This window comes from Eurypyga helias, unplaced genomic scaffold (genome assembly GCF_000690775.1).
Source record: "Eurypyga helias isolate BGI_N326 unplaced genomic scaffold, ASM69077v1 scaffold13489, whole genome shotgun sequence".
NCBI classification, from domain to species: Eukaryota; Metazoa; Chordata; class Aves; order Eurypygiformes; family Eurypygidae; genus Eurypyga; species Eurypyga helias.
The window spans coordinates 5,997-18,274 of NW_010271488.1; the positions used below are offsets into that span (position 1 = coordinate 5,997).

The window sequence follows — 12,278 nt, forward strand, 5'->3', positions numbered from 1 at the left end:
CCAAGAACATTAAGAATGATTTTTAAAAATATTTCAAGAGTTTATTTTTTTGCAAATCCCTTGCATCATTTTTTTTTCTTTTTTTCTCATCCCCCATAACGCCAGATGGATTAAATATAAAAATCAAACAGTTTTACGGGCTTTGGAGAGACAAAGCCTTTGGATTTCACAAGCGTGCATCCACTTTTAGAAAGCTGGCTGCCCTTTCCGATGCCATAAAGTGAAAATGTGACTGTTAACCAGGAGCGTTGCATATGCGTGTGAAGACAGGTCAGCCCTGACCCGGCTTGTGTTTGCACAAACTTTCTCCGTACGGATCGCCCCGCGCCGTGCCGGGATTTATACAGCAAAACACAGGGTTGTTTGGGGCAGGGTCTGCCGGGGGAGCGGGGAAAATGGGATATTTTTTCTCCTCCCTACCTTCGTTCGTCCTGGTGATCAGCCTGAAGTTCTGAGCTTCTTGCTTGAATTCCCGTTTGCTGATCTTCTTGGTCTGTATCAGATGAAATATCCCTGCGGAGGGAAACAAAGGGCATCAGGCTCACTTTAAGGCTCAGCCCGGTGGGATGCACACCTCTCCGTCCCCTCCTGAAATGCAAAGGGGATACAGGCTGCGCCCCAGGGTCCTGGTTCAGTGAGAGACCTACTACCCAAGCCCGGTGGGAGTTTGGGAGTGAATCCAGGGCTGGCCAAGGACCAGGAGAAATCTCATTGGAAAACAGTAACTGCTCGTTAAATCGAACACAGCAGGGACAACACCACGAAGCAGGTGAAAGCAATAAGGTTGTTGTTGCCCTGAAAAGTGTCTCACACTAGGGGAGGTCTGATCTCCCCCAAAACCGTAAGAGAAATAAAGGTGAGTCCAACTGGATCCCGGGATCCCCATCCTCTCTGCTCACTCTTGACCCCCTACCTTCCCCGACTGCCAAAGCCCCTCCATCCTCAGATGCTTTCCTTTCCTGGAAGCAGACAGGAACCAAAGTTTTCCATCCCTCTGCCCCCAGACCTGAAACTCCTCCAGGACAGAAAAAACCCAGGAATGACCTCAGCAGAGATTGATATTTCTGCCTGTGCCAGCATCGTCCCGTTAGCGGAGGTGCCTGACTCAGACGTTCGACCCAAGAAAACCAGAACCCGCATTTAGCAACGGAAGCGACCTTTCTGCAGGATTAGGGATTACGGTATTCCTATTTGCCTGCGAAGCGTGACAAACCAGGCAGGTATGCCTGGTAAATCCTTCCCCACCTCTCACCCAGGCTCCGCGTGCATCCAGCCTCTCGCTGCCGGCAGATGGGAGAGGCAACGTGGTCCCCCTTATTTGGTTAAGAGACTTTCCCTGATTCCCAGCAGCAATTACACATAAAAAGAGTATTTAAGGCAAGGGAACCGACCGGCAATCCATATAAATGAGATGTTATGGACTGTGGATAACTAACACAGGAAGTCAAAGACTTCTGGAGAAATATGTGGAGATTTGGACTATTAATAAGTCCTGTAAGTGGGTCAGGAAAAGAAGTCCTACCAGTAACAAAAGAAGATACTGGATGGAGATAATAAAACTGTTAATGACGCAAGGAAGGCACAAGTGTTCAATAAATCCTTCTGGTCTATACTTAGAAAGGAGCAGGAGGGTGTGCTTATAGTCCCCGTGGCCGATGAAGCACTTTCCAGTACATTAGTAACCAAGAGGATATTTTAAACAAGAGCTACAAGAGATAAACATCTTTTAATCAACCGACCTAGATAATGCTCACCCAAGAGCCCTCGGAGGGCTGACTGAGACCTTTGCCCCCCCGGACGGTGGGTTGTGACACATGCCAGGAGCTGGGGAGCAGCGGAGGAATGCAGACGATGCTCCAGCACGCACAAGGAGAGCACGGGGCGGAGCAGATAAGAATAGCCCGCCGCCATCCGCCGAAGAGGCATTATGGGGTGGCGCCGGTGATGCCATTTCCCAACAGGCAGGATGGTTCTTTGCAAAGTTTAGGATGAGATGGAGGGAGGTGGTGGGGTTTTCCAGCACTTACCACCTTGGAGCTTTACAGAGGACTTAGAAGAAAGATGGGGACAGACTTTTTCCAAGTGCAGGGAGTGACAGGACAAGGGGTGACGGGTTTAAATGGAAAGAGGGAGATGGAGATGGGACATCAGGAAGGAATTCTTCCTTCAGAGGGTGGAAATCACTGGGACAGGTTTCCCAGAGAAGCTGTGGATGCCCCATCCCTGGGAGTGTCCAAGGCCAGGCTGGATGAGGCTTGGAGTAACCTGGTCTATGGAAGGTGTCCCTGCCCATGGGACACCTGTCCAAGGTGTCTTTAAGATCCCGTCCAACCCAAACCATTCCATGATTCTATGAATTTATGCTTTAGGCACTGCCTCAGGACCAAAAAACAAGCAGAGACCAGTAGATCAGAAGGAATGAATTAAGGACCAGCCCCATCTCCGACGGCACAATTAATCTTTCCTAATTTTGGGCAGACAAGGGAGAGACAGGCTTTTCCACAGTGCCATTCTGCCCGTCCTAAAATGAGTGGACGGGACATATCGTAACCTCTTCTCTGTGCTGACTATGTGGGGAACCAACATCACCCTTTAAACGTGGTACTTAACTCTGGGCCGGGGAGTGAAGCAAGTCTAGTTCAAGAAACTGGTCTCAGAACTTGCTAAATCATCTGCAAAACAAAACCTTGGTGGGTGGACGGAGACGGAAGCAGGGATACACATGGGGGTATGTGACCAATCTCAGCAGGACACAACCTTTGACCAGAGCCCTGTACCGTGTTTTGGGCTCTGCATTTCAAGAAAGGCACAGAGAGAGTCCAGAGAAGAGCGACGGGAAGGACCAAAGGACCAGAAATTTCTACCATCAAGGAAAAACTGAAAATAATCAACTGTTTAAACTGAATAAGAGAGGACAGAGGTGGGAGCTGATGGCATGTTTAGAGGAAAGGAGTCTGCTCTTCACACCCGCAGTGGAGAGGACGAGAAAGCACAAGCTCGAGCTGCACATGGGAAAAGGTCTTCCCTTAGGAAGGGGTATGTGGATCTGGAAGAGCTGAAGAGTCTCCGTGGCAGGAGATCTTCAAGCAAATGCCAGAAGAGTGTAGGGATGGCTGGTCCAGACCCTGCAAGTCTCCTCCATCCCAGGTGTGGGGGTGTACCAGCATGGAGAAACACTGGGGATCACTGGACGTCCCAGAGCTGAGAGTTTTCAGGATAGAAAGGAATATTTTGATCAATGTCTCACCAAGAACCTGGCAGGGTAAATGTGGGAAAGAGGTCCATGGGGAGACCACACCTCCAATACAGCCCAGGCCTCCAGCAAGGCAGGAGTCAATGACAGACTCCAAACCGTGCTGGCCCCTCTCTGATCCTGCCCATTCCTCTGTTGTCCTCACTCCCCATGATAATTCCTGCTCTAAAACATTGGGAAGTCACTTTTCAAAACCCCTGAAGTGTTCAGACCCCTAAAAACATGGGGAAACCCCCACTGCGAGTCATCTGGGGGCTGGTCGTGCACCACCAGCAAGCTGGGTAAAGCTTCTGGCTGGATGTTGGCGCTGGTTTCTCCTCCCAACTCCTGCCTCGTGGAGGAAACCGTCCCAGCACAGAAATAGATGAGGCCACGTAGGTATCACAGTCCCATACAAAGGAAGATGGACGGGCTCCAGGCGTGACTTGCAGCCTCTTTTCTCCACACACGCTGCTCTGTTGGTGCAGTGATGGACCATGGAGAGGTGGAATCCATATGTGACTGAGCTCATGCTCTTTCCCAATAGTAACACTTCGCTCTGCCAAGCAAAAGAGCTGTGTTGGCCTCAGGGACAAGGGCCTCCCCTGTCCTTGGCTGGCAGAGCTCGGGAGCTCCGTGCAGACGTGAAGCTTTTGGCCTCAGAAGGTGGCGAGAAGGTTTGGGTGGCGACCTCTGCCAAGGAGCGAGGAGAGGAAATGGTGGGGCCCAGACAGTGCAGGCTCAGAGCTGTCCTCCAGCTACAAGGTGCCATTGTGAAGGAGGCTTTGCTGAGGTGGGGGGGAAGACAGGGAGAGGGGCACTGTGGAGGATGGCAGGGGAGGATGGAAATATGGTGGCAGCCAGGGCTCCGTCTCTGGACTTAATTTCTCCAGATGCTATCCACGTGTGCCCACCCTTGGCAGCTGGGAAGAGCCTTAGGGAGAGAGGTGAGACACAAACATGTCCAGGAGACCGGAATATCTGCCTACACATGTCCAGAAGACACCCTACTACAGGGCTGAGGGTTGCTGTATCCATCACAATGGTGCAACCAACCTCAAATGGTCAAGGCATGAGTTTTTCCAAGGGGTAGAGTATATCCAATGGAGATTTGGGGTTGGGGCACTGCGATGCTTTCCCAGATCCAAGAGAAGCACAACACTAACGTCTACTAGACCAAGAGTCCCTGCTAGAGAGAGGCTCCTCTGGTCCAAAAGAGTGTTGCAAAGCTAAAGGGACAGAGCAAGAGATTGGTGTCGTTCAATGATGTATTTGCTGTGCTTTGACCTCTGGAAAACATACCAAAAGCATCCAAATCCACCCATCCAAAAAATAGGCTGGGGGCAATTCATCTCCCCACTGTGTGCAGCAGCTCTGCACGTTTTGGTCCCAGTGATGGATGGACTGGGGGGAAAAAAGAGCAAAAGCAAAAATACGGAATGACCAGCACAACTTTTTGTTTTGTTTTCCGTGTGCGTTTGGCACGGAAGCAGGCAGGTTTGGAGGGACAGCCCCATGGCCCTCGCCTTGTTTGCCCACGTGCTGTGCCTCTGGATGGTGTGGCAGCTCATGGCGGGGTACACTGGGGCCAAAAGTGGTTTCCAGCCCCTGGTCTGCATGAAACTGCAGTGAAAGAGTGCGAAAGGGGGGAGTGAGGAAAGCCAACCTGCTGTCATCAGGTTTTGACTCACCACACCCCGTCTTTTCACCACTAGAAAAGCCTGAAAAGTTGAACAAAGCTTGGAAAGCACCAGGATTCCACACACGCCTCCTCCGTTGCTGGCTGGTTTTGTTACGGGACTCACCTTTAATCAGCTTCCAGTTGTAGATTTCCACCTCTTCTGCAGGCTCCTTCTCTATTGCGATCGTCCTGAGGATCTCCTTGGAGGTCTCCGAGCTCGGCGGCACGAACATGTACACCAGGACGCGGTTGGGGTTCTTGCCACACCGGGTGGTGATTATTTCATCGGTGGGTTTGACGCTGGTTTCTGGGCAAAAATAAAGACAGAGTTCGTTAAATAGGTGCAGAGAGGAGCTTGGAGGAGGCTGCCTCAGCACGCAGGTCAAGGGGAAGGCATCTCCCTGGGTTTGATGGGAAGTGGCACAGCCGCATCTCTGAATGGGACCTTGGCTCCCAGGGTCTGATCTCCAGCGCCGAGATCAGCAGCAGAGAGAGATGTTGGTAAAGGGTCTGTGGACCTGCTCATCCCCATATTTTCCATTCCCCTTGATTTTGGCAGCCCCTGTGCTGGCGGGGATAGGGAAGGGGGATCTTCTCCACCTGGATTCCCCATACCCGCTGCAGGGACCTTGGTGCCATCATCACTCCAAAGCCCAGGCTGAATTCCCGGTTTCCCACTGCCATCCCAGAGGAGCAACGTCAGCGAAGCGAAGGGATGAGCCCGCAGCACGGGAGCCAGCGCCGTGGCTGCAGTGCTGGGCAGCGTGCCCGGCTCAGCCCCGCGGGTGGGCTCAGTCCCAGCCCGAGCCACCTCTCCACGTGGGATGCAGTGGCAGACAGACCCCCACCAGGGGCATGGGCAGGACCCTACGTGACTTTTTTCGACATCTTTGGTAAAGGAGAGCTGCTAATTTTTTAATTTTTTTTTTTAATGTATCTGGAGTAATTAAGAATCCCTCATGGTTTTGGAAAGAGATTTATTGCCTTTGGTTGTGGTCCTTGGAACGCAGAGGAGCCCAGCTCTGCTGAATTTAGCCTTGTTCTCCCAGTCATTTTGGATGCTGAAGCTTTTTACACTACTCGAAAGAAAGTTTGGCTATAAATAGACGCGTGGGGTTTATTTTAGTAGGACAGTTATTTTAGGCCTGATTCTGCTCTCTCCTGTGCTTTCAGCAGTGGTCCTGAGCTACTCTTCTCAGAGAGGGGATGGAAATCCCAGTTTAAAGGGATGCAAAGCAGGGCTTTTTCAGCAACGGGAAGACAAGCGTTCAGTTCTGCAGGCTCAGTGAGGCATGAAGGGGGACAACCACCACCCTTATCCCTGCCACTGTGGGGTCCGGCTGCAGAAAACCTCTATCCCAGGTCATTAAACTTCACCCACTCCCGGGCTGCTCTTTTCATCGACCGAGGAAGCCCCAACTTCACAACAGAGAAGGAAACACACGTCCTCACAGGTACAACAGGTTTTTAACAACCTCGGAGCTTCACGCTGGAGCCACACTACGGCTAACAGCATTGGGGAGGAGGAGGGGGCATCCAGGGGTCCCATCTGCTAGCTCTGCCCCCAGTAACCACGGTGCTCTCCCCATCCAACCAACACATTCCAGAGATCCCTTTTGCAAACAGAAATCACCCCCTGTTTCTCTCCAAGCTACTGGGTACAAAGGAGGATGAGAAGGACGGTCATGGAAACTGCCTGGGAAAGAATATGGGCAAAACCCCTGAGCAGTGAAGCAAAGGACAAGCATGTGGCTTGGCTGAGCGACGTCTGTGTGTGCGATTGCTATCTGTGAGTACTGGAAAGCAAGAAGAAAATCATTTTGGCTGGGTCAGAGTGTTTAACTGGAAATAAATGAAGACTGAACAGCAGACGAGATCCCAGCAGACAAAGTTGTAGACTTTAAACCAGAAAGACCTGCTATAATGGGAATACAAGACTGGAAGGGCTCTGCGCAGTCATCACATCCCATTCCCACCAGGCACCACATCATAAATCCTGCTCATAAACATATCAGAAACCTTATTAAAACAAGCTGAGCTTCTGCCCTTCGGTCCCCTGGGGAGGCCATCCCAGAACCTCTCTGCTCAGAGGCTGGAAAACCTTGAAAATCCCAGCTGAAATTATTTTGCAGCCTGTTCTTAAATATGGCAGTGCCCCTTGCTTGTTGTTCCTGGTGAGACCCCGCCACGAAACCACCTTGAAGTTGCACACCAGAGATCACCCAGCAACTGCTGCATCTGCAGATCTTTAGTCTCTCTAAGGAAGCAGCGGATGGTCCATCACCTAAACATCTGCTGAATAATAGTACAGAGAGGTATAACCTAGAAAATATTCTCCAGTGGGAACAGGAGAAGAGCTCCTGCCCTGCCACCTCTTTGCCAGGTCTGTGGTTTAAGGTAAACAGCTTTCCAAAGACCAGGAAGTAGCTGAGAGACCCAAAACTCATTGAACATTAAAAAAAAAAAAGCAACAGAGGTCCTCTCCACCATGTCCCAGAACCAGCCCAGTTCTACTTGGACCAATAGTTGAAAGGCTGCAAGAATTGGGCTTGTTCAGCCTGGAGAAGAGGAGGCTCCGGGGAGACCTTAGAGCCCCTTCCAGTGCCTGGGGCTACAGGAAAGCTGGGGGGGGACTTTTTACAAGGGCAGGAAGTGACAGGACAAGGGGTAATGGGTTTAAATTGAAAGCGGGGAGGTTTAGATTAGATATCAGGAAGGAATTCTTCCCGCAAAGGGTGGGAACACTGGGACAGGTTGCCCAGAGAAGCTGTGGATGCTCCATCCCTGGAATTGTCCAAGGCCAGGCTGGATGAGGCTTGGAGCAACCTGGAGGTGTCCCTGCCCATGGCAGGGGGGTTGGAACTAGATGATCTTTAAGGTCCCTTCCAACTCAAACCATTCTATGATTCTATGACTGTGTGCCTAACCATCCCCTATCCAGGGATAGGGACCTCAACTCGAGTTCAAAGCAAAGCGTGCGTGTACCCAGAAAGCGTTGTCCTAATTTCAAACCCACATTTCAGCTGCCACCATTGAAACCTACCACTTCTTGTCCCAGCTGGAGTTGGGGAGAACAGACAGTGCCCTCTCCCCAGAAAGCTTCTCCTACCCATCTGAAGACTCTTGGAATGTCTCTCCTTGGGCATCTTTCTCCAGACTACACCCACCCAACAGAAGCAACCTTTGGGGATCGGTGTAACTTCCTCACCTTGGGTCAGTCCTGCTGCCCTCCAAGACAGGCCAACCCTCACGTCAGTGCTTGCCCTGCTGATCTCACCGGGTGTGAATTCGAGTCACCAGTGATGGGAACCCCTACACGTCTCTCTCACCGGGACTTTAAACCAAGGCTAAAGGAAGGAACTGGAAGGCAGCTGCAGGAGCAGGTGGGATCTCACCTACCTGGACATATTTTACAGCATTTCCCATCAACTTTCTCTGGATAGTCACATGGATACTCCTTGGGGCATGTGATCTTCTGACAGTCCTGGACACCATCTCTGCAAGTGCAGAGGATGCAGGGCAGGAGGCCGTAGAGCCGGAAGACAGGGTGCCACACTTCCCCATGGGAATAGGTCTTCCCGTTGTAAACACAAGCTGGAGGAGAGAGGAAAGAGTTGATAGTGGAAATAAATAATCCTCGTCTTTGTACACCCAAGGATTGGTGGAGCTCAACACGTTTCACCACCTCGGAAACCGGTGTCCCCGCTGTCTTGAGGAACATGGTCCTCTGGCAGCACATCTGGCAGCAGCGGACACGCGGGCATTGGAGCCATCCCACCCAGGAGGTGCCATGGGGGACCAGGCTTCAGAGGATGGAGGCTGCTGGGGTCAACCACCCGGGTTGGGGCAAGTGGTAAGTGTGGGCAGGACCTCACCGGCGAGCCCAGGGTCTCTCGGAGCTGTCACAGGCATGAAGCACAGTGAAGAGTGCCACCTGCTGACTCCTCCACGAAAATTTTTGGAGGTCCCAAAATTTCTTCCAGGGCTTCATCTCCAAGGAACGAGCCCTTCTGGAGGGACACTGGTGGGAGAGCTCTTAGGAAGAGAAGGGACCTGTCTTTTCCCCTTTGGCTTCATGGGGTTGCCTCCTCATCTCAACTTTCCAACTCTCTCCTCCGGGAGGAAGACTACGGCACTGGGACAGACCCACCACGTGGTGGGGAGATGCAAGGAGGATCATCCTGACCCTGATGCAGTGTTCTGGAAGGACCATGTGGTGTTTTTCCAACTGAGCACCTCCCTTCCCAGGTCCCAGATCTCCAAAACACCCCAAGGACCAATCTTCTTCCAAACCTCTTTGGAAAGTGGTGGATTTATGCAGTCAAGAGGCTGTGCACTACCAGGGCTGGATGTGGAGGAGTGGGAAGTAGGACTTGGTGACGAAAACCTGCTGCTGAAACAGATTCCCTGGAGAATTCAAGGTTCTAGAGAATTCAAAGTCCTGGAGAAGTTACCCTAGGCCTCATACCGATTGCCCGGCCCCTCCATTCCTTACCTTTCTTGTGCTTCTCTTTCAAGACGATCTTCACGGTGGTGCTACCTCCTCCCTTGGGTTTGAAGCTCCTGGGAATGAACTCCAGGGAAGAAGTGAGAACAGTGGACACGGTGGATCCAGGTGGCTTCCGGCCCATTGCTTCCCCCAAGCACTGGTCTTGCGAGTGCCTCTGTAAGCAGCGAGAGAGAAGACGGGGACTCAGACCCAAGCAGTTGGGTTGTTCTCACTCCAAAGCAAGCTGGAAAAAGTCATGCAGTGTCAGGAGTAGAAGGTCTAGAGACCACAGGGATAAGCAATGTTCCACAAGCCATCTCAGTGCCCACCTGAGGCTGCTGAGCAGTTTGTGTCAGTGCCCCACACTGATGTCCTCCCTACGTTGCGTGTGGGTCTCCCTCATTTGGGCAGCTCTCTTCTCATCCCACGCTCAACCCAACGCCCTCAGGTGAGGTCCTACATCTCTAACGTAGGCAGAAAAATGGGCTGGTCTTTTCCAGATGCCTGCTGGGAAACTGAGGACCAGTATTCCTGCAACCCAATCAGGATCAGAGAGGTAAGGATGGGTCATATCCTGCTCTCTCACCTGGCTGGCACCAGGACCATTGATGTGGGGCTGCCAGCCAGTAGGACTGAAATCCTGGGGAGCATCCTGGGCTTCCAGGAGCAAACTGCTGGGACAAGACATGCAGCACAAAGGGTCCCCTTGTGTCTATTTTGGAGGTTTTATAGGTGGTGGAGGTGTGACCTGGCATTTCACCCAGCAGTATGGAAAAGGGTAGGGCCAGGAGCTGTAAGTGACCTAATCCCACAGACCTGGCATGGGCTGCCCAGCTCTGAAATGTCACCGTGAATCCACCCTCGTCAGCCAAGAAGTCACTTTTTCCTCGCTGGGGCTGCCGATATAAACAGCCTGGGGAAGACATGCTGGTGGCCAGCTCCAGTGCTGGCTGCTCTGTGGGAGCTACGACTGGGAGGTAGAACACCTTTGAGCCCAGGGTGGAGAGGAGACACCAGCTCCTGAAGCACAAAAAAACACCTCAAAGAAAGATTTGGGCCCTCTGACTCTATAGGTGAGGGTCATGTTCGTCACCTCTGAATCTGCTCTGTCCATGATAGGACAAGGGGCAATGGGTTTAAATTGAAAGAGGTTAGATTTAGATTAGATATCAGGAAGGAATTCTTCCCGCAGAGGGTGGGGAGCACTGGGACAGGTTGCCCAGAGAAGCTGTGGATGCCCCATTCCTGGAAGTGTCCAAGGCCAGGCTGGATGAGGCTTGGAGCAACCTGGTCTAGTGGAAGGTGTCCCTGCCCATGGCAGGGGGTGGGGCTGGGTGGGCTTCAAGGTCCCTGCCAACCCAAACCATTGTACAATGTCTTTATCTACTGGCCAACCTCAGCCAAGTTGGCCAACAGGAGAAAGTGCCCAAGATTTCCAGTTCCCACAGGTCTTTTGCTATTCCAAAGACATCAGAGATGCCTCAGAGGAGAGGACAAGAGTCGTTCCCTGATGGTCTGAGGTCTCAGCCTATGCTGAGAGCCCTCACCTAAAGTCAACTCCCAGACATGATTCATCTGCAAACCAGGTGCCCGTGGTTCTGCTGTCCAAGGAACTGACTGCTCCTAGAGCTGCTGTGGGTCTTTTTTTTTTTTTTGTAGAAGACTATGGCCAAGGGCAAATGGCTTTCCTGGAGCTGTTTAATGGGGCTGTGCTAGAAGCGATAATCTGAGGTTTAAAATGCAAACATCACGTACAACACCTCTGTTTAACTGCAGGGGTTCCTCTTCCGTGGACTTCTCATGGGAGCCATCTGCAAGAAAAAAGGATTGTCCTGTGAAATGCAGCAGGGACGGTTGAGGTTTTGCTCTCTGGGGTCCAGCAGACCACAGGCAGATCTCTGTGAGGTGCTGGCCCAACTGCGAGGTCTGGAGAGAGAAGAGCTTTGAATATACCATTCACATCACCCAAAGCAAATGGGAGCCATGCCCCAAACCCTTTTTTATCCCCACCGACTATTAACAAGAGCTCAGCTCCAAGACAGACATGGTTTCATGGACTTCTGGAGTTAGGCAGCATAAAAACACCCCAGAGGTAGAGTATGAGGTGATGGAGATGTTCTGGCATTAAAAAGAAAGTCACAGGCCGAGTCAATGACATGCCCCCGCTGCACCAAAGAAAACTAGGAGAGAGGAACACGAAGTGCAGAAGGGGAGAGTTTGGAGGAGGTCATTCTGTGTCCATGGCCAGGAGACCACCACGGCCTTCCAGTTTCATAAATATTTCTCATATTAAAGAGTGATTTTATGCTGTGACTTCGTTGTCAGGAGAGTGGGAACCTGCCCATTTGCTCTTGAGCCTGTCTCATCTGAAGACTTGGAGCTTGATTCCCTCCTCACTCTCCCAGGTCTGAGTCAGGGGAAACAGCAGCAAATTCAAGAGTTTCACCCTCGCAGAGAGCTGTGGGAGTGAAACTCAGCCACTGGGGTTTTCCCTGACTGTCCTGGAAACTTCCCTGGAGCAACAGTAGCACCACCTTTGTGTGGTCCATACAGCCATCTCCATCCTGGTGGATGGGTGGTCTGGAGGACTTTGTCTTCCATGCAGGTGACATCTCTTGCACGGTTCACAAGTGGCAGGGCACAGAGCTCAGCCCTAGCCAGGGTATGGGCTGCAGGGAGGCGGGACACAACTAGTCATGGGAGGCAGGAAAAAACCTGAGCCCTCATCTTTTGTTTCCTGGTGGGATGCAGACAGAGCGGGTGGCCTGATTTACAACACAGGCTTCCAAAATCCTCCTGAAGTGGCTTGAAATGGCTCCTGCGTGCCGGTGGCAACACCCACATCTCCCAGTCCTTGCTCAGGAGCAGCTCCTGGG

General features: G+C 51.9%; 1 protein-coding gene across 1 annotated transcript in view; it reads right to left on the reverse strand.

The window, feature by feature from the left end:
* The window catches only part of CHRDL2 (chordin-like 2), a 19,964-nt gene that overhangs the window by 1,502 nt on the left and 6,184 nt on the right, over positions 1–12,278 (reverse strand). Inside the window, exons 6-10 of the mRNA XM_010158841.1 lie at positions 11,158–11,213; positions 9,409–9,577; positions 8,313–8,507; positions 5,038–5,220; positions 421–513 (exon numbers count right to left, since the gene is read on the reverse strand). Coding sequence (XP_010157143.1) covers positions 421–513; positions 5,038–5,220; positions 8,313–8,507; positions 9,409–9,577; positions 11,158–11,213 — 696 coding nt within the window. The remainder of the gene's footprint in view (positions 1–420; positions 514–5,037; positions 5,221–8,312; positions 8,508–9,408; positions 9,578–11,157; positions 11,214–12,278) is intronic.